General features: G+C 42.3%; 1 protein-coding gene across 1 annotated transcript in view; it reads right to left on the minus strand.

The window, feature by feature from the left end:
* Window positions 1-26,132, minus strand: part of tjp1a (tight junction protein 1a) — a 221,129-nt gene extending 194,997 nt beyond the window's left edge. The window contains exons 1-12 of the mRNA XM_010779038.1: window positions 26,109-26,132; window positions 25,758-25,882; window positions 25,462-25,564; window positions 24,966-25,311; window positions 23,216-23,322; window positions 22,325-22,493; window positions 22,013-22,145; window positions 21,343-21,354; window positions 20,325-20,363; window positions 17,968-18,104; window positions 17,534-17,639; window positions 17,277-17,427 (exon numbers count right to left, since the gene is read on the minus strand). Coding sequence (XP_010777340.1) covers window positions 17,277-17,427; window positions 17,534-17,639; window positions 17,968-18,104; window positions 20,325-20,363; window positions 21,343-21,354; window positions 22,013-22,145; window positions 22,325-22,493; window positions 23,216-23,322; window positions 24,966-25,311; window positions 25,462-25,564; window positions 25,758-25,882; window positions 26,109-26,132 — 1,452 coding nt within the window. The remainder of the gene's footprint in view (window positions 1-17,276; window positions 17,428-17,533; window positions 17,640-17,967; window positions 18,105-20,324; window positions 20,364-21,342; window positions 21,355-22,012; window positions 22,146-22,324; window positions 22,494-23,215; window positions 23,323-24,965; window positions 25,312-25,461; window positions 25,565-25,757; window positions 25,883-26,108) is intronic.
* Window positions 26,133-27,129: the final 997 nt, after the last annotated feature.

Consider the following 27,129-nt stretch of genomic DNA (forward strand, 5'->3'; position numbering starts at 1 on the left):
CAGACCCTATCCCTCCGTAGTCTTTCAAGTAGGAGGAGAAATACCAGCGTTCTCCTCCGGTTTACAGGCACCAGGGCTCTCAAGTTTTGAACAGAGTTCAGAGTGAGATTTTGGTACTCCAACTTCTGGCTCCCCTCAAAGTTCCCATGAAGCCCTCTGTNGAAGACGTACAGGAAGTAGAGACCAACTGTAACAGCAGAATAAGTCAGACAGGAATTAGACACTAACGGGAACAGTAGAAGAAGACAGAAAGGCAGTAAACACTAACAGGAACAGCTGAAGACCAACAGGAAGTAGAGACTTAGGCCCAATTCCAAACCACACCCTACCCACTCCGTGACGGAGTGAACTCTGTGTCGGAGTGACACTCACAGCTAAATGAGGCCCCCTCCTGTCAGATGGAGGGTGTAAATACAGCAGCAAGCTTTGGGACAAACTCCCCTCTCTCCGGCAGAAACTGGAAATGCCATAACTGTATGTAACAACGGTTTCAAATCAGCATCTCTTGGACAAAAAATGAAAATTAATAACTAAAATAAAACTCCAAACATCTTTAATTGTGTTACTTTTTTGTAAAGCTCTTTTAGTGTTAAACCTGATGTTTATAAGCTTCTTAGTTTTTGCACCAGTCTGTAAATATACACAACTTTATAATAAAATGCACACATTTACCTTTTTCTAGACTAAACACAGGTATACGATTCTAAGTAAAAAAAATATGAGGTTATCATGAGGTTGTTAACATCGCAATTTATCAGTGGATGTTTGCTGGAACTACTTGCAAACAGCTTGTTTCATGACGGACTCACACAGCGTTGAGTCCGGTCAGGTAGGGCAGCAGGTGAAGTCAGGATCGATGCAGACTCGCTGTTTGAGGGCTTGATAACCCACTCCCCCTCCACACTCATTGGTTTGGAACAGCACTTAATGTGGAAGGACCCTCCGCGCGAACGGCGGGGTAGGGTGTAGGGGGTGGTTTGGAATTTAGCCTAACTGTAACAGCAGAAGAAGTCAGACAGGAAGTAGACACTAACGGGAACAGTAGAAGAACACGGTAAGTAATAACTAAAGGGAACTGAAGAAGAATACAGATAGGAAATACACAAAATGGGAACAGTAGAATAAGTCAAACAGGAAGTAGACACTAATTGGAACAGTAGAATAAGTCAAACAGGAAGTAGAACTAATGGGAACAGTAGGAGTAAAAAAGGAAGTAGGAAATTAGGTTCTCCACTGCATGAATTCAATAATACTACTAAATCGGTTGCAATCCAACTGGCACCATGGAATAATATATGTTTTAAAACTAAAAGGAAAGCTTATAAGAAATTATTCTTTTAAATCTGTTTAAAAGTCATTCGACAATCGGTCAGCTCTGTCTGTCTCTTTTTGCTCAGATTATAGAAAAAGCCTGTGCTTATTTTAAAACAGATTTAAGTGAATTTGTCGTTTGCAGTAACGCCGAGGACAAACCCATTAAGCTGCAGGAGAAAAATAAAAATACTTTCGCCTGGAAATGATTCACAGCCGTGTTTCAGGTTCACTGAGCAGCTCCTTATCACACACACTCGGGGTGATTGACTCAGACATTTCAAATAAACTTTCTGCACGTAAGCAGGTTTGACATTCTAATGGATTCTTCATTAAGTCCTGCAGCGGGAGGTAATGTGTTTGAAATTAATGTGACATTTTCAACTCCAAAGAGTTTCAGTCTTCAGTCATTTTCTGCAGGCCTTATACTGGCTCTGCATGTAATTTATGCACCAAAGTGATCTAATACAAAGCTGTGTTTGCTAAGCTGCTGGAATCCGACATCTAACAGTGAATAACACGCACATTTGCATATCAGTGTAGGGAAAAGAGCAGAGTGCTGCTGGGTATAAACAGGTATCTGATGCAGCCGAGGAGGAACCGGATCAGAGATAAAACACTGTGAGCTACCATGCATGGTTATGTTTGATACACATGAGGATTTCAAAATATTTTCTACAAAATCTGCAGAAAATGCAATCAAGAAGATGTTAAACTGAGTATTTTTAGCAATGTGAGGGTGCAAAATGGCACTACAAGTTCTTAAAGAACACAACTCACAAGTAACAAATGTCAGAAACAATATAAAACAGCAGCAGCTCTGTGCCTCTCTGTGTCCTTTACACTCCAGCAGTTACTCTCACTGTCAGGGCGCGATATGTGAAATCACCGAAAAAAGCACTGCATATTGAACACACTGTAGGATGGATTTTAAAATGCCAGTGTGCAGAAGAAGCAGCAATATGAGGGGGCAAGCCTTCCCCAGTTGAGTTTTATCCAACACTCTGCACTATTATCATCATTCCCTGCAAAGCAGGAGCTCAGAAACTCCCCCGAGAGCGCTATCCAGCCACGTTACCATGGAAACACTCCCATGACATAGCCCGTAACAGGAACACACACTTTAACACCATCACTCCGGAAAAAGAAACGCTTTCGGGGAAGATTTCAACCCTCATCTTCTGCAACTTTAGACTTGAATCCTTGTCACACTGTGGAGATTTTGTAAATGTAATGCTGTGTTTAAATCAAAGAAGAGGAAGCAGAGGCTACTAGCAAGGCGCCTCATACCGCTAAAAACGAATTACACAATACGAGACAAGAAAAAATTAGAACGCTACTCTACCGTAAAGATACGATACCGTACCGTACAGTATGATAGGATGCGATACCATACCATACCATACGATAGGATACGGAACCGTTGGGTTCTTACCCAACGGTTCCGTATCCTATCCTATTATATGGTATCTTATCAGTACAATACGGTGTGATGGAAGATCTATTTCACAGTCCTCAGGGCTAACTTTTACTGTTTCTCACACTTCCTCTTGCAGTGCAGAATAAAAAAAAGCAATGTGTAATAAAATGTACTTCTGTAATCACTTCTAAACTGCTGAGTCATTTCATCAGGCGTAAATTAAAAATAAGAAACACCCTGTGCATCCTCCATCAGCTGGTGATGAGGTTAAGTACAACAGCAGCTTCACACAACAACACTCCGCTGCGGGGGGGTGAGACATTATCCTGCTTACTTTCATTAAGTCACGTTTTATTATGCAGTCCAAGCACCAGTGATAAAACTCTGATAAAACCTCCAACACAGCGGTTATGACTCCTCAGTGCTGTAGGATAAATACAGGAGGAGTGTTACACCCAGGAAGCTGTTGCATGTCTTCACACACAAATCACTCACACTACTATGACAGATCATTAGTTGTGTGACTGATGGGAGCAGTTAGAGGTGAGGTTATCACAATTAAGGACCTTTGTCGTGACTCATGATGGATCGTTTTGAAATGACTCAACACTTCTACAGTATACGACCTTTAAATTGCACAAAGTGACACTCTCTGCAGGAGGAATGGTGTAAACGCTGAATAGGTGAAGTGCTGTGGGGTCTGCTGCTGATTAGTTTGGGCTGGTTAAAGTGAGTGCAGAGGGACTGTTGATTAATGCAGGACTCACTTCACACTCACCTTGATTAATCCCACAGAAATCGTTATCAAAGTGCCCGACTTTTTCAGCCTCTGACAAACAAATAGTTCATTTCCTGAGCTCGTAGCAGCACGCATTCATTTCACAATGACATGTCTGTGTTCTGCTGTGTAATGGATGAATATGCCAGCATTGATTTCCTCTGAGTTATTTGCAGAGGGAGTCGGTAAATGAAAGACAGTTTGACGACATACCTCTTAATGCAGGCCGTGCAGGTCCGAGGAGACGCTTCAGACACTCTGACATGGAGATGAACAGCCTCCTCTTCTTCTCCTCCCAGCATGCAACAGCTCCTCCTGCAGAGGAAGGACATGTTCAAATCTGTACCTAAATCTCTCATTAAATCTGTGCTCACATTTCAGGTACAGTGACTTTCGAAGGCAAAACTGTTCAGACTTTTTAACAACTTTTCAAAACGTTTCTATTATTGAAAATGATTTGTAGCCTGTTGCTTTAGCATCATATTTCGGACTAATTGTCTTAAATCCAATCTCAAACTAAAGGAGTATGATGCTTGTTTTGCAAATAATCAGAAGAGTTATCAGCTAGCAACTAAAGGTGATGATTTGTTGTGGTTCACCATTAAATGAAGGTGTCAAAAGAGACATATGGACGTTTTAATGAAAACACATGTATCATTTATGTGCTTGTATTCTTTTGTATCAACAGAATGTCTTTACCCAGGAGAGCTACGTGCTGCAGTAGTTAAAACAGACGACAGAGCCATTAAAGACAGGCGAGGAACGTGACTCCTTCGTAGAGACGGACAGAAACTCGCCCGGATATAAACTGCTCTCCTGACATCACTCATGTTACACACCAGCTGCTGCAGAGAAGATATCAGACGGGTTTATCACAACTCTGACAAAAGTAATTTACTCTGCTCTGGCCTTTTGTGCTTCTGCAGGATATAAATCATCAAAAATAAAAAAAATAACAAATGGCACTGCGCCAGGATATGACAGTTCAATGTCTTCCAACAAATGGTGAATGTGTGTCAGCATCGTAAACAGTGTGTGTGTGTGTGTGTGTGTGTGTGTGTGTGTGTGTGTGTGTGTGTGTGTGTGTGTGTGTGTGTGTGTGTGTGTGTGTGTGTGTGTGTGTGTGTGTGTGTAATGTTTAGTACTTCACAGAAACTGGATGTGTTTAGAGTTTATTGTAGCTCTTTAAAACCAAAGTGGTTCCAGGGCCAATTTCGAAGCAGGTGCTCGATTTTGAACTAGTTTCTCATGTTTTTACCCAAGCTAGCCCCGGCTATCGGCCCCGTTAACTGGTTCGATTTTAAATTGACAAACTGTATTTGGTTCAAGAACTATGAACCAAATACATCAGAGGGTTAAAGGGGGCCTATTATACAAAATCCCCTTCTTCATGTGTACACTGTGTAAAGAGATTCTGAAAGTTTCAGGAAAAAATATTTGCTCACTTTTTGTCCTGATCCATTTATATGAAAATGAGCTAATCAGATTTTGGCCACTTTATGATCTCATAATGTTTTTTTGGCTTGTGTAACCATTAGCCAATCACCAACCAAGGTAACCCCCCCCACCTTATCACCTGAATCTCCTCCTAGAGCACCATTGTGTTCTTTTTAACCAAATATCTCTCAGAGGGGCGTGGGGAGGGGCTCCTTATTTTCATCTAAAGTAACAGACAGAGAATCAGCACTTTTGAAACAGGGCTGAAACAGAGGGGATAATGGGATGCTACAATGATCTGTTTGGTGTTTCAGACAAAAACTTCAGAGACATGTTTTGTATATATCTGAGACCTATAATATATTGATGAAAAACAGTATAATAGGTGACCTTTAAGTCGGAGGCAGGGAAGGGGGGTAACCATACATACATGGCGAGTATGGCAAACAAAAACGAAGTTCATACAGAAGCAGTAGCGCTGAGCAAAGTGACTAGATCACGACTACACATATAAAGTTATGCAACACTAACCAGGCATACGTCTGATACTGTTTATTTTTACTATACTTTTAATGACCACCCGCTTGCTGTTTTTGACTGATATGGGCAGCACATTGCTTCAGCAGCATTAGCTATACATGGGCTACACAGGTTGCCATGTCAGACTATCACAAGTAAGATCACAAGGGCAAAATACACTAGTATATGAAAACGGCTTCTCCCACAACAAGTAGTCAGACTAGCTTTGGTGGCTATGCTATCATCATGAGAGAAACTCTAATAACGGCGTTATGATGCTAAACATCAGCATCGACCCGACGCAGACCACTGAGAAAATAAGCAACGTGAACGGTGGTGTCATGACGCAGCACCACTTGGGCTCTGGGCAGTTGAAACCAAACTGGTTCGCACATTGAACTAACTGCTAACCAAACTGATTTTCAGTGGAAAAGGGGTATCATATAATCCAGGGGTGTCCAAACTACGGCCCGGGGGCCAAATGTGGCCCGCGGACCATTTGTAATCTGCCCACAGCAGATTGTAAAAGTACAATGGAAAATGGCCCACAAATGAAACTTGTGCTTGTCTTATATTGTACTTCTTAATTATAAATGTAAAAATATATTACACAGTATTATTTATGTGTTAATAAGACCACTTTTCAAATATATTCAGTCAATTAAAGTTGGAAACATTATCTTAGTTGATAAGAAAAGCCCAATGACTTATTTACATAAGCTTGAAATAAACCCTTCCTATTTCTCCTTATTATAATCAATCTGAGACTTCTGTTTTAAGGGGTGAGATGCCAACACTCACAAGCAAAATGTACCTACATTTGATTGATTTTGCTAACTTATAAAGGCGATATATCTCTAGTGAGTGACCCAGCCCTCCGTATATTTTTCTGTATGTGGCCCTGTAAATTTGGACACCCCTGATATAATCCATCCACAAGGTAAAACCTTATTTAATCAATGGCTGCACAAGTAAGTGATGACAACATTCCTTTCATATTAAAGTCCACTTTAAAAATAATCTGCATTTTTACTCCCCCTTTTCAGAGTTGTTTAACCCTATGAGTGTTTATTGATGTGGAAAGAAACATAAACCGTTGCTCTCCACCCCAGATAATTATCTGGGGTGCTAAAAGAGTTAATTGCAGGACTTTGCAGACAGATCATTTTAGAGGGAGGGCAGTCGTGTTTACCGATTGGAGATTAACCGTAGATTACTCTATTAGTGGTGAATAAACTCCCATGAGGTCACAGTGTTTTGTAGCATGTTGCTTGGGAGTTTTGCTTTGATGTAATTGTGTGATATTTGATTTGATTATGCTGATAGGATTGTGACCGACATTCTTCAGAAGTATTTTATCGGGTTGCTGCTACCCCCGACAGACTGCCAATGGTTGTTTGATGGCTTTAATGCTCCATTTAAATGCAGAGAGGTTAAAGCCACGCAGAGAGAGAAACAGAGAGCATACTGAATCCCAGAGTCAGATGTCAGTGGAGGCAGCTCTCAAAATGCTGATGCTATGCAGGAGAGGAATATCAAATCTCTCTCAGGGAGTGTGACCAAAAATAAAAAGGAGCTCTTATTTTTCAAATGCATTTTTCTGAAAGCCTGCAAAGCTTTGACACATGAAGTGAAAAGCAAACAGATTTGCATCACACCTGGGATAAAACCACCACCACTGTAATCTTTCTCCATTTAGAGACACCATTCAAGACCACAGAGAACCAAATAAAGTCACTATTTGTAGAAAATCTCTTTAGGATGAACATCATGCCTTTTTCCAATGCAGTAGCAGCTAGCACTTTTATATCATTGATAAAAACACAATGAATCCAACACTGTCTGTAACTGAAATACGAGGAGTCACGCTTTAGGGAAATATCATCAAGTCATACAGAGGAGCATGAGCATTCACTGTCATTTTACATCTCCTGGGATGTTGTTTTAAAAACAAGACAGTCATATCTATTATCTAGAGCAGTGGTTCTCAACTGGTGGGTCGCGACCCAAAAGTGGGTCGCAGATCCGTTTCGAGTGGGTCGCAGATGTGAGTGAAGAAAAAAGTCAAACTTTTATTTTTGAAGGCCCGATTTTCTCACGCTGTGCATGCAGTAGGCGTTGGACTGGAAGCACCGGAGACCATAAACGGTTTTGAAAACTTCTGTCACGTAGCGATCATCTTCTCAATAAAATATCTTTGCTGATGTTTTTTCGAGTCTTCTGGCCAATCAATCAGAATCAAGATTGTTACCGGAAGTCCCCACAGAGAATAACTACGGTAGGACTACCCATGGATGTATAAAGAAATCCATGGGTACAACTTCAGATATGACCCCCGGTTTGATGATTGACAGGTCACAGAACAATGGGGGCTATCTACCCTACCCACAATGTAGAGTATCTCCTCTTTGCTCTTCTCTCTGTGTGGAGCAGCAAGTGCAGCTGTCAGAACAAAGTGAAAAACAAACAATGGCATAAAATATTATTAATATGTCGGGTAGTAATAGATGTATTTATGTTCTTCTCGGAGTGTACCAGAATGCTTAGTTTATATGTTAGTTTCGAAAAATCTCTTGGGGGTTTTCAGCATGTGTGCCTTTTTATGTTATACAGTTCAGCTTTGATTCCATCATCTCATTAAACCTTTTTTAAAAGCATATTTTAGTTCTGTGAAGGGATATAAGGGATATGCTCTGTCCTTCACTTTAATTAATATTGTATGTTGAAAAGCGTATATATTACAGCACCATTTTTTGTTGAATAGATTTGGTTGGTTCGACATTTCGGGTGGCGATCTATTGACAAAGGAAAAAGTAGGTCCTGAGGCCTGACCAGTTGAGAACCGCTGATCTAGAGTTTTACATACATATGCAATAAAGAACATTTTCTGCAAAACCAACAAGTAGTCAGATTTTTTTTAAGACATGTATTGCCTGCAACATGAGCTTTTAAATGTAATTGTCCTAATGCAGAAAAAACAGTGTGTCGCCACGTGGGAAATTGGAAGAGATTAACTTGATTCACGCAAACAGGATGTGTTCTTCAAAAAAGACAGGAACATCTAGAATTTCAAACATGCATTCTACTAGTTTTGCAATTCTCTGTGGCCACCAAGAACAAAACAGATATAAAAAAGGACACATTTAAGACTGTGAAAAGGACAACACATGTGATTTAGTGCTCCTAAACCAACATAAGGGTCTACCATGTTCTACTTACAAACAGCAAAGACTCAAGGTTGCAACCCTTGCTGTACATAAGAAAAATAAACCTAAAAACAACAAGGACAGCTTTGTTTTGAATCAATGTTTTTGCACACAGACACTTTTTGAACAACCGTGTGTCAGTGAGAGACCTTTTAAATGTAAACTTGAAACAGAAAAAAACAGTGTCATAGATGGGATATTTGAAGAGGAGTACTTTATTTATGCAAACAGGATGTGTTCTTTAAAAAATACAGTATTATCGGGAGTTTTACAAACAAGCATGCAACTAGTTTTTCAATTCTATGTGGCCAAAGACATTGGCCATTTTTTTTATTTTGCAACAGCAACGACTCAAGGCCGAAACTTTCGCTGCAAACAACAAAAATGAACAAAAAAAAGGTCAGTTGTTGATAAATCTCCGTTTTGGCAGAAATACAACATTTTGGAGCCAGTTTTGCTACAGATGTTTGATGAAAAGTTAAACATAAAGCAGGAAAAAAACTAATCCTGAAATAATTCTTGAGGACGCTGGTATAATAAAAGGGTTGTTCATCTCGGAGCAAAATGAAACGCCACAACTTTTTTGCATATCCTTATCGTAGACTTTCGTAATGGCACCATTCAATATTTTTTACACAGATCACCAAGTTCATGTGAAAAAGAACTCGCTGAACAAAACAGCCTCACTCCGCCCTGCAGACCGCTTATTTAGACGTCTGCCTCAAAAGCCTTTTATCTGCTCCTATCAAATCATAATTGGCCTTCTAATAGCGGGAAAATGACAGGGATGAATACTCAGCAATCATTCACACTACCAGCACTTAACTATTGTTATATCGTTTTGTATCTAAAGCAGACATTTTCCTCTTCAAAAGATACCTGCACACATTTCACCCCCTATTAAATGCAAATACTCAGGCACCTGGCTTCTTATCAAACATTTCATTGTGTTTTCTCTGCATCTGCATGTAATTGCACACACAGCGAAGCCTTACAGGAACAAAGCGGCTTCGCAAATAAATTACAGCCACAATATAGGAAGAAAGGAGGAACAGGACACAAAGTTCCTGTGGTGGATAAAAGATCTACAGGTCAGGACAGCTGCTCTAATTATCTCAGAATTATTTCACTTTATACAGACTACACTAGGGGAACTGTTTCTGTTGTATTTGCCTCAACGACGGTGGCCAACGGGTGCAAACGCGCTCCAACGGTCCAAAGCATTTACGTTACGTCCACACGGCAGCGTTGCGTGCTTCAACCATGGGCTTCAACGGAGATGCTTCCAATTCCCTGAACTGCCTTGTGGTTTCGCCGCGTCGCTTTACCGCTCCTTTGCTCGCTTCGAAAGTTGAGAAAAGTTGAACTTTTCAAGCGTCGACGGAAGCGCCAGCCAATCAAATCATATGCCAGAACAAGCACTAGCCAATCAAACCGTGTGATTGTGCGTCGGGGAGGGAGATTAATGTGATTGGTTGTTGGTCCACGCCAGACGCGCCCAACGCCAAGCATCAACGCGACGCTGCCGTGTGGACGTAAACGCGCCACAGATTCAGAAGCAATGAAAATATTAAAACACTTTTTTAAATAAATGCAAATGAAGAAACATCTACACCAACTTGACAAAACATGTGCATCATTTGCAAAACATTCACCAAATACAGGAATCATTGTTTAACTAGTTGTAAAACAATGATGTATGACCGTTGTAGCACTTTTGCACCAATCACTAAACTGTTGTTAGAAAGTAAGTAGCCTTAAAAAGAGTACTTCGCTTCCAAAAAGGCTAACTTTTATTTATGATTTACAATGCATTACCTATATGTAAACTTACAGTTTCTTACATGCCTCAACGCAAAAACAAGAATTTAAAAAAAGAGGAAAAGTTTTGATGAACTGAAGTAAATGCATGCCACATTTAACAACATCAAACTTAAAGGTGGGGTAGGTAATTTTGGAGAAACCAGCTCGAGTGCGCTAGAATCATAGGGTGTTCCTCAATCGTGAGGATGCTGGCTTGGTAGTCGCGTACTTCCAAGTCACTTCCTTCAGAAACGAAGCAAGTATGCTTCCGAGCTACGGCTTCGGAAAACGAAGAAGAATCCAACAGGCTAACAAGTGCCACTCTCTCTAACGGTTTCAACATAAACTGTACCGAAAACAAATACCTCACAATGTCTATCTAATTATGAACTTGCTTTACTTTCATGGAACACATTTTTGTATTTGTTACAAACAAATGTAACAAAGTAACATATTTACCAACACATCTTCTACGCCACTACTTGCATTTAAATGTGTGCTGCGTCGGTTCAGCCATTCTCCGCAAGGGTTTTTGAAATTGGTCCGTGCGCAAAGCATTGTGGGGATTTTAAGGAGGCGAAGTCTACCCATGTGCAGCCTCGAAATGTCCCCCAAACCAAGGCCGTGGCCTCGGTGGAATTCCAAGTGTGCTGGAGATTGGAACAGTCCTTCGGCGGCACTCGATGACGTAGCATCCTTGAAATATTGGCTTGGAAGCCAGTATCCTCGAGATTGAGAAAAGGCCCATATATATATTTTGAAAATACACAGCCGGAAAAAATCTGCTACTTCCTTACAGAGCCCCTCCTCCAACACACACGAACGCGCACATGACCAATGAGGGCACGAGATAAGTTTGTGCACAGATGGAAGGCTGACAGGCAGGTAGGCCATCCAGTTATTTTAGCCGGGCCGGCTAAAATGATTGGTCGTGCTTTTTCCAGTACTACGGCTTCCACAGATGANGCGTTCGATCGCTGCCGCGAGCAGAAGAGCTAGAGCGGACGCTCCGTCGCCTGTCCGAAGCGCCGCAGCCCGCTATGTGCTCCTGTTCGTGTTGAGTAGGGACTCGGGTGTGTGTTTGCGAGTGGTCGGCTTCGATTTGTTGTTATCACACGAACGTATAAGGTGCTCATTCTTTTTCGCCAAGATATTGCGACACTCTGTTCCCAGACGCCTCTCTTGAAAGGAGGCGCGTAGGGTTGAAATCCTTCGGGGTGCTTTTTGCAAATGGGTATAGAATTGTTAGCACCATCTATGGAACAAATGAAAATCTTGTAGTATCTTATGTTGTTTGTTGTGAGCGTGAGTGACGAGCGCGGAGCGAGCATGGGGCTTAGAGACGCGCGGCAGGTGTTTCATCTTGTCGTAGCAAGAAGTCACGGCGATGCGACTGTGGATAGGCGTACTTCAGGCGACTTTCCAAACCTTTGCGAGAGACGAGCACTTTTACGACCGTCTCCCACACCGGCAGACGCCGATAAGGTGTGCAGTGTCATGTCGGAGTCCTCATTTGTTACCCTTTACTCTTTAGAGGGTTGCCCGCAAAACACCGTCGTATCTGACACAAGTCCTCAAAATGAACGATGTCCCACACATGAAACTCCCAAAAAACTGAGACGCTGGCAAATGTACGTATTTTTGGAAGTATTGTGTTCCCTGCCCATTAATTGGTCTTTCCGTACTTTACCCTGGGAAATTCTACTGCACTATCCAGAAACGACAAACAGAAAAGAACTATTCAACTAATGTTCAAGTAAGGGGACTTTGTTAAACTGGTCCAGAGGTACAAAAACCAACAAACGACCGACGCTTACAAGATTGAGGGTAGATTAGGTCGACTGTAGAGTAGAAAAAGACGTCTTGTTCTGAACAATCACGTCGTCGTGAGAATCTACCAAACTGTCACACATCGAGGGGGTCCAAGAAACGCTCAGACATTTCACTCTTGTAAGGCAAACGTCACTGATATCTCGTGACTCTCGCGCACAAACTTGCTGACACGTGGACGAAACGGATTAGATGAATAGTAGTCGAGAAGACGTGTCGTCCAATAATAACAGGCGTAAGGTAGTAATTACCAAAGGAGACAGTAGAAAAGCAGGTTTATGTCCTTGACCTAAGGCGTGCTAGGGGAAACTTCTCGACTCACACGAGGCCACATAGAAGAGCCGACCTGACGACAATACCACCCGGTCCGGTCCGGTACGGGACCGACATCGAACTTGTTTCTCGGGATCATCACAACCCACAGCGACACACCACACACACACACAGCACAAACACACACAGCCACACACAACGACACACACACCACCACACAACACCACACACACACACACACACACACCACACCACACACCACACACACCCACACACACACCACACACACCACACACACACACGACACAGCACCACACACACACCCACACACAACACACACACACACAACACACACACACACAGACACACACAACCACAACACACTCTGTCATGTGCACCACAACAAACCCCCGAACGAGGAAAAGAAGGTCGGGACCCGACAAGACCGGTCTTGAGTTGGACTGATTATACGCTACATATCTTATTGTGATCCCGACGGCAGTGAGAACACGTGTTGTAGTTCGGTGATGTATCAAGTGTGTTTAGACACTGAAGTTCACTATTTGGGCGTAGGAACCAGAAGATCCGTACAAAAAATAATAAAGAAATGAGGCTTTTTCACTCTGTGTGAAGGACAACAAACAAAAGCCCGGACGTACAAGACACTAGGACGTAGTAGCATTGTACAAGGCATTGCTGTGTGTGGTAATGTTAATCTGGGTGGAGCGCGGTGTAGGAAAGACGGTGCTCTGTAGGAAAAGCGAAAGTTAGCTTGCAGCTCTCGTGTCACCCGGAGGGAGGTAGGTGTGGGTGTAAAGCTTTTATCGACCAGCTTCAAGTAAACCATTGAATAGACAACAAGCGAAAAGAAGAGGTGTAGAAAGATAGAATATAATAGATAATATCAGTTAGAGAAAAGATATAAAGAGAAAAAGAACAAGAAAAAGAACGCAATAAATATAGAAAGAAACAAATATATATATATATACAACAACATATAAAAAAGAAGATAGAAAAGATAAAGAATAACAGATAACACAACAAATTGAAATAACAACACAAAATATAGTAGGAGTAGACTTCTGGGACCTCGGACATCAAGGGTCACTTATTTATGGAAGATTCGGGTCTGATTCTCCTTCTTACTCGCTACTACAAGGCAGAGGAATTGGTGAGAAACGGACAGTGGTCAATGAAGATGAGAAGTCTTTGTGGGACACCGTAATAATAGGACAGTGTGAGTGTGTGTGGTGTGTGTGGCGTGTGGTGGGGTGTGTGTGTGTGCTGCTGTGTGTTGTGTGGCCACTGGGCTCACAGGGAGCGGGGGGGCGGGGGCAGGAGCTCCAACAAGCCGTTTAGGACAGAGAGTGAATACACATACTTTACAGAGATGCTGTATGAGAAACCAATGTGAGTTTGGAGAATGGCACAATTTAAATCTATTTTAGTATACCTCTACAATGGAATTATGATCAGTAGAAATGGCCATGACATGGGACCTTTAAAAGTCATGTCAAGAGCTGAGAGGAGGTTTGGAAGAAGTATAATACAAGCTCTTTATCAGTACTCTGCAAATGAAACAGTTGTCCAGCAGGCCATTACTCTCCACCTCCCTTCATCTCACTTCCCTTCATCTGAACCACAGGAATGCTTCACGCAGTGGGCGTATAGAATACAACATCTAAGATGTAGTTTTTGACAAAAACACAGAAAGGAAATGAAGTGAAGAAAGAAAGATGAAAGGATATGCAAGGTCTGACATTTCTGTCATTGAGGACAATTCCTTATTCTCCTTAGATCTTGGTGAGGTACAGATAGAAATACTGAGAAATGGGGCTAGCACCAGAGTGTCTAGATGACGATAAGGACGAGGTAAGGACGAGGTAAGGTCCTGTCTAAGCTTTAGGTCATTGTGCCTGCTCTTCCCTGATAGCCTGAGGCAGGATGTAAGCAGGAGCAGCCGCATCACCCACAGGAAAACACTCACTTCCTGTTTGCAGGAAATAGCTTCAGCTTTGAGAGAAATCCCTGTGCACACTATTGTAAATGCTTACTAGTATACTTACCTCATCTTACAACTTCCAAAATAGTTGAAGTATTCAAAAGCGCCAAGATTCTAGACACACACAACTTGAATAACATGTACTTTTCCCTGAAAGGTAGAATTTCAGCACTTAAGTGAACAAATAAATACACTCAACATGTCATTAGGGTGTTCTGCAGAGAGGCTAAAGACTGCAGCAAAACCTGGGTAGATGCATGCATTATAGTTGAAGAGAAAAGTTGGGACTAACATTAAAGGATCAACATTTAGACAAGCAGCACTCCCCGTCACTGGGGCAATTGTATCCATGGTAACTGTAACTCCCTTCATACCGGACCCAAAGGAAAGAGTGAGGCAGCAGTACACTCAAACAAGACATAATTAGAGACACACGCACATGCTCTTTCTGGAGGGCAGGCACTCAACAGCAAACATATGCAAATGCATAAAGCCTCTGATGTAAGCTTTTTACATTCTGTCTTTCAGATTAGCGTGTACTCTCTCTGCCATCCTCTGAAGTGCACATGGAATCACAAACCCAACAAAAAGTCTGCCGTCACCCTCAGCTCTAAAACAAATGAATTCAACAGTAGCTGAACTTCTCAGTTGGAGGGCAGGTAGAGACGTTGATAGGAGGAGAGGCGGCTGCAAGTGTGTGCGGACACATGGCCGTGCAGATCAGGGCAAGTAGCCAATGGGCAGATGACGATGATGATGATGATGATGATGCAGAGCTTCATTCAGCAGTGATGTACTGTTGTGCTGACATGCTCAAATGTGCTTTAGTTAATTAGTCTCAAACAGCAAAACCCCTCCACTAGGACTCTCCTCAACATAACATAGAGGGCACACACCCACACACACACACACACACACACACACACACACACACACCCCTCTGAAATCTATCTGACACAGAGACACTGCTGGAATAGTGAGGGTAGGAATAAAATACAAAACCTATAATCCAGGCTTTTAGATTAAAACGTTAATCTGAGCCATGCTTCCCTCTGAAGTCGACTGCTGCTGTCTCATGAAGCAGACAGAGGGAAAGAGTGACATAGAGAAAAGGAGGGATGAGTGAATGGATGGATGGATGACAGGTTGCAGAGTTGAGAAGAACAGTGTTGTCAGAAATCACATTTCTTACAGCGTGGGTCTTTTACATCGTCTGTTGTAATGCCTTCCAAATGATCTGAAGGTAAATCACTAAATGGTTTTATCAAAAACCTTTGATTGCAGTAAAATCTGCCACTTCTATGTTCTTGTGCAAATCAACAACGGTTACCTCTGTGCTGTTTCAAACTGGTGCAAGAATTCCAAACCCAGTCCCACACCACTTATCTCTGAGGTATATATATAACTCTGAAGTCTTGAGACCAGCTGATGTCAGCACAATGCAAATACTTCGTCCCATTTGAACAAGTTTATTGCGGATGCCATTGACAATGTTTAAAAAAAAAAGACTCCATCAATCAATTCGTTTACATGTTGAGGAATTAAAGTGAGATATAGGCGTACAGATTTTAAATTAGAACATTTAAATTCAGGAAGAAAATGTCCATCTGGCTCTTTTTGGTTGTTCATTCATTATCTCTGTGTGTAATGCTCAGTGTTTATAACCCCCCCAGAGATGTGGAACATATAGCTCTGCTCTGTTGAGTTACATTTTTAACAGGGTTGACCCAGGAGTCTGCATATTTAATTTGAGACAACTACATATTAGGGAGCACCCTCAACATTAACAGAAATCATGTTTTCGCAACGTCTTTCAGTTTTTAGAAAAGCGCTATATAAGTGTCATGTATCATTATTATTATTATTATGTGAAAATCATAGAGGTAACGAACTTCCACTTTTTAAAATGAGCTTGGTTGGAGCCTCTGGGTCAGGTGCAGGCTCTGGTTATTTCTCACTGGCCACATGTGCAGCGGGCTGTTCTCTGCTGTGCACTGAAGCAAACAAGCAGCTAGCAAGGCTAGGCTAGCAAGGCTAGGCTAGCAAGGCTAGGCTAGCAAGGCTAGCAAGGCTAGGCTAGCAAGGCTAGGCTAGCAAGGCTAGCAAGGCTAGGCTAGCAAGGCTAGGCTAGCAAGGCTAGGCTAGCATGACTAGGCTAGCATGACTAGGCTAGCATCTCATGTGCAGCTCAGCCAGCAGCAAAGTCATCCGAGCTCAACCACACTAATTGTTCCCTGCCTAGAGGCGGCCAGTGTTGAGGTCACAGGATGGTAACTTCTGGTGGGAATCTGACTTTCAACTTTTCCACATTCCTTTCCGTTGGTTAAGTTCAACATTTGGACATTTCCAAAGGCCACTGTCATCAGCTTTCTTTATCATATCCTACTTTTACCTCCTCACTAATAGCAGTGATTATACTGGGTGTACTACGGAATGCTAAAAAGTAGGGTAATACGCTGTTGTTTTCATATTTTTATCTGGGGGACTATATTTATATATACAAAACATTCAGCACACACACACACACACACACACACACACACACACACACACACACACACACACACACACACACACACACACACACACACACACACACACACACACACACACACACACACACACACACACACACACACACACAACTTGAAAAGGCAAACAATAGCTGTTTTGTTTGATAGATGGAGTTTAGCGTACCCTGAGGATCTGGTCTCCCTCCTCCAGCCCCTCCTTGGCTGCAGGACTGTCCTCCAGAACACCTGCAACAAAGATTCCCACGTCGTTTCCTCCTGCTAACCGCAGACCAACACTCTCTCCCTTCTTGAACTTCACCAGTTTCATACTCGGCCTGCAGGACAACACATCGAATTAAAAAGGTTAGCACACCCTGGATTAAATCAACAATAGATCAGCTTTGAAGTCAAATCTAAAGTGAGAGCATCTGGGACATTGACCTGAGGATGCTCTCATCATGAGCGGCGCTGGGCACGGGGGCGTCAGAGGGGCTGACAGGCAGGTCCACGTCAGGCTGCCCAGGCTGTGCATAAACTGGCTTTGGTTCTGAAACATAAATACAAACATAATTATTATTTAGTCCTGCACTCTTCGCGGAACAGCATTGGTTTTAACACACTTGTAAAGTAACAATTGCTATCCAAGTGCTGGGTTATAGTAAAAGCCATTGCAAAAGTGAAAGAATAAAGCTCAATCTGTAAACAATTTCCAAAACAGTATTTGTGGCGTAGACCTGTGTTGCACAATGATAATAAATACAAGTAGAACCCAATGAAGGGTACAAATATAGAAAGGTGGTGAAAGCTGAGACAACCAAGAGAAACAACACTAATCCTTCAAACTGAGGGCTGGGGGGGGGCAGGGGTTTCTGTACCCGGCAGTGGAGGTAACAGTTTGTCATCTCTGGAGCTGGCCTGGTCGCTGGCCTGAGACAAGACGCCATCATCACTTTTGACGAGTGTGGACATGGACCCTGGTTTGGAGATGCGATCCTCATCTCGACTCCGATGGCTGAAAAAGTCAAAAATAACAATTATAAATTCAGTTCTATAGGATTGTCAATGCTGTAAAAAAGAAAATGGTTTCCATTAAGGAGTTCCTCAAATGCCTGCAACATCTTTGCTGTGTGATGAAGTGTGTGTAAGAATGTTGTTGTGTTCATATCGTTTGTTCCTGTGCTGACATCACCAGGGAAATGCAGACACAACGCTAAAAGGAAATAACATGACGTGAAGGAGCATGCGGACCAGATTTTGAATGTGAAGACAATGAGCTATTAAAAGAAGGATGTGCCTTGATGTGTGTTTAATGTTGTAATCTATGCTGTATGTCAATGGCAAAGCACATTCACAACCAGGAACTGAGATGGAGCAGACAGGGTTTTAATATCTAAGAGAACATCTTTTGGAAGATTGATTTCCATTCCAATAAAAGCAAACAGCCCGAGAAAGAAAAATCAAACCCAGTCTTCCAACATAAACTCTTGAGTAAGGATACTTTTTATGTCCAAGTTCCTGTTTAACCTGGATCAAATAAACAAGGGGAAACTGGGTGCATGTGTGTGTGCGTGTGAGAGAGTGAGAGAGAGAGAGTCTTGCAGGCTAAGTCTATCGGAGAAGAAAGGGCTCTGCTGCTTAAAACAATGGTTGAATTCCATTCTGGTCACATGACTGCCTGCTGGCACAGTACTTGAGCTGCATTTAGGAGCTTTTGTGGAAGAATGTTAAGGTGCAGGCTGTGCCACCGCCTCAGACTGAGCAACTTCTCCCATTCTCCCACTTCTGCTCATACAGTGTGAAAATATACAGTGTAGGAAAGTTCACAGTACACCGAAGTCCCCTATAGTGAATCAGTAAAAGTCAAAAACAGCACATGTATATATTTTTACACACAAAGGTTTAAATCTGCAGCTGCTGAACTTTATCACTATTTTCTCAACACAGCATGGACTTTTCTAGGTCCAAAACTTCTCTCACTAACAATCACTTTTACACATCAAAATGATCCGTGCAATTAAATGTCAGCAGACTCGGCATCAGAGAGTTCTCTATGGAAGTTTTTGTGGAGAGAAAAGGGCAAATGAGAGATATGACAGAATTGTAATCGCAGAGATAGAGAGAATCACAGAGTGTGTTTTTGTAAAGGATGAATGAGAAAGAGAGTGTGAGAGGGGGAAAAGAGAGGGACAACAGAGCAAGGGACAGAAAGAGGGAGAGGAGTGTGTTGTGGCCTCAATCTGTTGTTCTTTGCTGCAGAATGACGCTAAATAAGGGTTCACAGTGACAAGCGCCATTTGACAGAAGCCTTTGTTCAATCCCCTCCTTTACACATTCTCAAAGTGTGGGTACAGGCAAGAGCAAGCAAGGAAGAGAGGGACAAAACAAGTGAAGGAGGCATGGACATCAACACACTATGGAAAGCAGAGTCCGGCCACACCAGAATCTCAACACTGCATAACGGTCGCAGACTCTTTATCAATCAACAAACTCCAAAATGTTTAAAAGAACAAAATGGACGAGATAAACTGAAACTCTTTGCAAAACAGACAAAATGTGCAATATCCTAGTGTTGAAAACTAACATTACAACAACATCACATATCAATAATAAGACAAAAAACGTATTATAAAGCATATATACTCACATATACTTGTCTGTCAGTTGAACCATGGCGCTAAATAAGTGAGTTAAATTCCCTGAAAGACAGATCCTATGTGCAATGCTCACTGAGAGACACTGTGAGAGAAGGGCGTTTTTGATCATATATTGTATTCAAAAACATTCTACAGCGTCGGGAGAATAATGCCTCTAAGCCCTACAGCCAATCAGGTTGAGCGAACCATCTGGCTTGGGGCAAAGCACTGTGGGAAGTATGTCAAATTCCCCTCCTAAACTGGTAGATAATGAAAACATCCCCGACATTACAGCGATGTGAGTGTCAGACTGGTATTCCCTCAGTAACTTCTTCAACCACAAACACATGAGAAGCAGGTGTAACTCCTCCTCCTGAAGAACTCACGTGCTCACCAGATAAACCAGTCAAACTAAATGTGCCGTAGTGTACACAAATAAAAGGACGTAATATTTGCTTTGACTGCTTCTGAACAAACAGGAGATGTGGTGCACAAATATAAAAGAGGGTTCAGGGAAAGAGCAAGAGCAAGAGAAGTATCACATAAATACTCAGAACAAACACACACTGGCCTAGTATCAGAGCGATGCATTCACTTACATTGGAAGGAATCTGTTCAACAGTGAACCTGCCCTGAACCTGCATTAAAACAAGCAAGGTTACACACTGACACAATGTGATATCTAAGGAAAAGGCACTGGAGGTTAATCTAGCGGTATGTTATGACTGACAAGCAACTAGTAAGCTAGAAAAGTAAACTAGCAGCAGAGTAGTTCAAAACATCACGCAGCTTTGACAGCTATATGGGTTCTAGTACTATATGTAAATAGGTTACAGGTTTTCAGCTAGACGTTACTTTTGTATACTCGCAGTGTTTCCCATACATTGATTCATTTGTGGCGCCACAATTGAATAAGGAGCGGTGCATTCTGTGGGAAACACTGACTATATGTAAATAGGTCTACAGGTTTTCAGCTAGACGTTACTTTTGTATACTCGTTCTAATGAGGCACTTTGGCTTTCAGGAAGAGAATGTGTTACTAACAGCAGGTTTGGCCCCCGTATCTCACTTGGTCAGACCTCGGTCACATCAACATCACAGACTTAAAGCCACTATTTGATAAGCAATGGGTTTGAAAAGTGAAATAGCACTCGTTAGAAACATTTTTATCAAAAGCACATTGTTTTGGAGTATGACAGCCTGCTCTGTCTGCAACTCAAGTCCAATATGAATATCATGAAATGGAGGTCTGGTTTTAGGGGGTATCTGATGATTCAACTCAGGACTAGTGCTTAAAGGCTGCAGGGATTTGAGCCCCTGGTTTAATAGAAACCCCTGCTTCACAGCATCACACAGAGCCATTTACTATGATCAGAAACCAGCAACAGCTTCAGTCTTCTCTCATGGCAGCCATGGGTCTGCTGAAAAAGGTTCCAAGCCTTTGTCCCTCGCCCTGTCCCATGTTTGCCAAGGTTAGTTGCCCTATTAGCATACAATGCTTAAGCTGAGAGAAACTATAGTGACTGGCAGGACTTCCTCTAACACTCCTATGACATCTATGCGCTCGTCTGCTACAAAGAGCTATGACACTACTAAACTACGAGAGAACAAACTTACTGGAAGCTCCAACTGGCAGTAAGAAAAGAGGAGACAAAGAGACATTATGGACATTACAATGATCTAAATCAACAGCACATCATGTGTACAGTATATGCAGGATGTAGCTATGGAAGGGCCTTGCATCTATTGTACTTGCATTACAAAATGAAGATTCATTGTAACAATGTCAAGGTCCTTTGTATTAGTAATTACAACAGGAGTACATTTAGTTTAATATGAAATAAAACTAGCGTTGCACGATTTAAGACAACCACAACAGTTTGAAGGTTGTTTCCTGTACAGAAAATAGTCAAAAGTACCTAGATAACTTACAACAAATAAGACCTCAGTCCACCAGGAGGCGGATAGTTATCCCTCCTCTATTGGAACTCAGTGATCTGGAGGGAGTGTGATGGTTTATGCATGCAATGTCTTTATCTATTGATGTATGCATTAGTGGTGAAAGGTACTTACTCAGCACCCACTAACCCGTAGGTGCTATAATTATGTATGAGGTTGGGGTTGTGGGGTTCTGGATGTATGACTGTGGCATGTGTGACAGCTGTGTCCTGTCACCTGATTTGCAGTCAGGTGTGTGTGTGTGTGTGTGTGTGTGTGTGTGTGTGTGTGTGTGTGTGTGTGTGTGTGTGTGTGTGTGTGTGTGTGTGTGTGTGTGTGCTACCCTTACCTGCCATTGCTGATCTGCCGAGGTGAGTGACGGGGAAGGTCTGATGGCTCGGCCCGGTCAGGCGAGCGTGATCGACCTCGTCCGTGCGATCGATTGGAATGCTCTGATGTCAGCGAATGTATTTCTGAAATATCTATGAAATTAACATGACATTTGTATTTGCATTTAATCAATGACACAACTCCAGATATAGAGTTATAATGACAGGAAAACACATTATTTAACTTATTTTAAAATGCACACAGGCATTGCATTGCTACAGATGTGTCTTTCGTTAAAAAAATACAATAAGATGCATCCAACAAGTCTCACCGTCTCTGTCCGAATTATTGGCTGATGGGATGCTATCATCAAGGTCGGGAATGTTGAGCAGCGTGGCTCGATCATCTCTCTGCACCACCATCTTCAACTTGCCCTTTGACCTCTCGATCAGCTTCTTGGCATCTATTAGTGAAAGGTTCTCTGTAACTGTTCCATTGATCTACAGGAGGAAGAGGAGAGGGTTGACATGAGAACTCAAAGTCCTCGTAACTGCACAATCTTTCTGTAGAGCCCCCGATGTGATCGATGTGTGAGCGATGTGTGTACAAGGCAAAGAGGAATTGTTAATAGTTCTCTGTCATAATGACAACAATGATGTCTAGGTAGATTACAATTAATTTAGTGCCGTCAGAGACACACATAGTCCACAGAAATGTTATCAAGTATATTGTGTAAAGCAAAACTTCATTATCTTTATTCAGACATTTTCTTTCTCTTGTTCTTTGTCACATACACAAATGGCTCTGCCTTTCTTCAGAATAATTGCTAAAGTACATTTAATTTTGAATGCATCTCTGTGCCATTGAGGAGGTTTTTTTTTGCTCCTCACAAATTGATTGGATAGAAATTCAAAGGAATGAAAGAATGTTTGGTATTCCTGCTGGAGAGCCTGCATACTAATGAACTGTGACCCTGCTCTGCGACCCACTTTCAGCCGCTCGCAGAATACCGCAGCAGACTAGTGAACGTTTTTAGTAAAAACCTGATTCTTCTCTCTCACCCCAGCCCACTCCTTTTATTAAGGACAACGTTTGAGGTATTTCTTTACACATTCATGTGTTATGTAATCTTCTAATAATATTTGTTTTACTACATTTCTCCATTACTGCGTTTTTTAAAACCAATGGCCCATTCATGCAAACATTCCTCTCAATATCTCACCTTAAGTACAACGTCTCCCTCCTGGATGTTTCCGTCTCTGGCAGCGAGGCTCTCAGGAGAGATGTCCTTCACAAAGATGTGGCTCGCCAACCGCAGTCCGTATTCTACTTTCAGAGCAAATGTGCATAAAGTCATATTAACAGGGCGTATAAAAGTACTGATCACAAGGTTCTCTGCTAATACAATTAACATTTACGTTGACAAGCAAGAATAAAGATAGATATTTACTGTGAGAAGGACAATATGGGAAATTATTTTGTTACAGAAGAAGCATCAGTGTGTTCCGACATAAAATAAAAAATACTTAAAAAGTGGAACAGAGAATTAAAATTAAAAAGGAAAAATATGATATCAAATATTAACAATAAAAAAAAAATATCTGGACAATTAAAATGTTCTTAAAAAGTCAAATACTGCAGTTAGTAACAGGAATATATACTTACACTACAGGAGCATAGGCATACTTGTATATACATAGGAAAGTATAATGTACAATGTACAGCAGAGTTCCTGCTGGTCAAAATGACCGTTAAAGTTGAAATCTTCCGGACAAAATGAGAAAAGTGCCGGTCAAAGGTCTTCTTTGTTATTTATTGAGCTTTAAAACAAATTGATATGATTCGATATTAAACAAACTAATTATAGTAGATTAACTACATTATTCAAAAGTCAACAGTAATTTACAATAACACGGGAATAATAAACGGAGCGCTCTCTCCCTCTCCTGACAGCCCGTCAGTATCATGCAGCTCGCGGATCAGTAATGAGTAACCTGACAGCAAAACTAAACATATCTATTACTAGATTAGGTAGTTTGAGAGGTAATTAAAATAGCTACGTGTGATATTCTAACCTGAAGTGTGTGTTTTGTCCGCTCACCGCTGCATGTGATCATGCAGAGCTGCGTGTCGACTCGTCAGCAGCAGCTGATTTCTCTCTCCCGTCAGATTAGACTCGCGTTTATGTCCATATCGATCAGATCCAGCTAGTTTTAGTTAATGATATGACTACCTGCTTATTAAAAGACACCTAAACAATAAGCGTCGCTATGCAACCGGGTGAGTATAGAAGTATAGCGCAGCATTATGCATTTGTTTACATGCCCACCGGAACCCAGAGGCATTACCAACAGATCAACGCACAATCAACCCATACAGGACATCTCTTTCTCCATATTAAGTGTTAGATATTAGAATTGATTATTCTTGTCTGGAGCCAGTTGAGGTGGTTCGGGAATCTAGTGAAGGATGCCACCTGGGCGCCTCCCTAGGGAGGTGTTCCAGGCACGTCCAGCTGGGAAGAGACCAAGGGGTAGACCTAGGACCAGGTGGAGGGATTATATCTCTTCGCTGGCCTGGGAGCGACTTGGGATCCCCCAGTCAGAGCTGGTTGATGTGGACAGGGAAAGGAAAGTTTGGGGCTCTCTGCTGGAACTGCTACCCCCGCAACACGACCACGGATAAGCGGGAGAAGATGGATGGATGGATGGACATACTCTTTTGTCTGTCACATACTCTTCCTGTTTGTCACATAAGTGGCACAACTGATGCGGTATTGCGCTAAGGGGAAATTATTTTGACCGGACATATTGACCAGAGAGATTTAGATTTGCCGGTCTTCAGCATATTTTACCGGTCATAGTACGGTAATTACCGGCTAACGGGAACTCTGGTGTACAGATATACAGAGAATTGCCGATTACCATTATAGCTGAGGGAACTCTTCATGTGTTGGACATTGTGTTGCTCACCTTCATTCTTACGGGACTTGACCAGTGTGACCTTGGAAGGCCTGGTTGGTGCAGAGGAGGTTTGTGATCGGCGATCGGAGCGCGGTGAGGCGCTCCTCTCCCGCGAGGCGCTCCTCTCCCGCGAGGCACTTTGATCCCGCCTGCCGCTGCTGCTCCGCTCACGATCCGGACGCCTGCCGGTGCCCGTGCCTCCGCTCGCTCCTCCGTAGGCACTTTGGCTGCCATGTCCACTGTGGTGCTCATAGCCATCTTCCTCATCGCTGTCCTCCTCTTCATGCTCCGACATCGTCTCCCTGTCCCCTGGCCGAGAAACAGGTAACTGCACTTTCCTCTTCCGCCGAATGGTCTTTGAATAGATAGGAATTGTTTTTGTGTTAAAGAGGCAATTGTTATTGTCTCCATCACATCTGAAGTCAACGCGATTAGAGGATCATTAAAGTTGCACATTCAGATTTACACAGTGTCACACAAAATCTATCACTACAATCAAACTTACTATCTTTGCATTTTTCCCGCTCTTTCGGAGCTGCTGTACTGCGTAGGCATGCTCCACGTTGTCCATAGAGACAGCATTGACCATCACCACTCGATCATTCTCTCTGAAACAATAAAAACAGCTTAGTTAATAAACAATGTCCAAATAGCTGTAGAGATCGATGTTAATCCAACCTCATAACAGGGTGGTACTCATTTATATAGAATACATCTGAAATATTTAATAGGAGCTTACCAATGTCAAATTAACATTCCAGCTACAACCCAAAACATATAGTTTATAATTGTCAAACTTACTGTAGCAGTCCCTCAGCAGGACCTCCTTTCAGCACATCAGATATCACAATGGAGGTCTCTCCACTCTGGAAATGAGGGTTGTCTCGCCCACCTGAGATGGCAATACCAAACCCAAACCCTGGGGCCTACACACACACAAACACACAGAAAAGCATACACACTCACTGATACAGCATTATTGGCAGATACTTTGGCCCTATTCCAGTCGTTGCTGTAAGTAGAAACGGGCTAGTGGGCTCTCTGTAGGATCATTACCAGTGAAACCAGTGTTTGAGTAAAATAATGAAATGGGGTTTAAAACACTGGCTGTGTATGTACTGAAGAAAACAACAGAGCTCTGCATATGCATACGTTAGTTTTCCAAGACGTATCCATGGAGGTTTTGAGGGCTGTGCGCAAACACCAGCACCAAGGGAGCGAGCCAAGTGATGTTAATGGCTGATCTTACAACCACAACAGCACAGGAGAACCACAGGCCGCACCGGGCTGCTCCTTCAAGCCAAATAAAGCCGTACTAATTAGATTACAGCAAGCAGGCCAGTCTAGACAAGTGCTCTATACAATCCCACTGTACTAAAGCTAACTAGGGATGGGAACGATTAATCGAATATTCGAAATTATTCAGGTATTCAAATAATTATTCATGTATTCGAATATGAGTTATGAATATATATATATATTTTTTTTTTTTGGGAGTGATGCCTAAGTTGATTTCATATTATCAAATTGAATAATTCAATGTATATACATACGACAGTGCCATAGCTAAATTTGTTAGTTGACGTCTAAAGGTGTGTTTTGCTCCGCTCACCGGTCCCTCACAGCGGGCAGAGCTGCAGGTGCTGATCTCTTCTCTCTCTCTCGCGTCCGGTTATACTTCACTCGTGTTTATGTCCAAATCCATCAGATCTAGCTAGTTCTAGCTAATGATATGGCTGCTGCCCCTCCCTACACGCAGATCACGCAGACTCAAACCTCATCTTAGGCCCAAATGTGGCGCAAATGCGCTCCGCAGCCGTTGCGAGGTTCCGGCGCTAACAGTTCATGAGCGCGCTCCCCCGCCCCCTGTCAACACTCGCGACACATGAGTGGCCAGCCTAAACAACAATAAGCGCTGCTTGGCAACCGTGTGTGGCGGCAAAGTACAAAGACATTTAGACAGGAGAGATTTAGTTTTGCCGGTATTCAACATATTTTACCAGTCATAGTCTGGTAATTATTTACACTCTAAGAAGAGTCCTACACAATAGACATGGCGTCAAAAAGGAGTAATGTGTGGAAATATTTCGACCAGGTTAGTGAGTGCGGTGTAGAGGTCAAACTATGCCAAATTAAACTTATATATATACCGCAATTTCCGGACTATAAGGCG

Source organism: Notothenia coriiceps, unplaced genomic scaffold (genome assembly GCF_000735185.1).
Source record: "Notothenia coriiceps isolate Sejong01 unplaced genomic scaffold, NC01 NC01_scaffold00000339, whole genome shotgun sequence".
Lineage (NCBI taxonomy): Eukaryota > Metazoa > Chordata > Actinopteri > Perciformes > Nototheniidae > Notothenia > Notothenia coriiceps.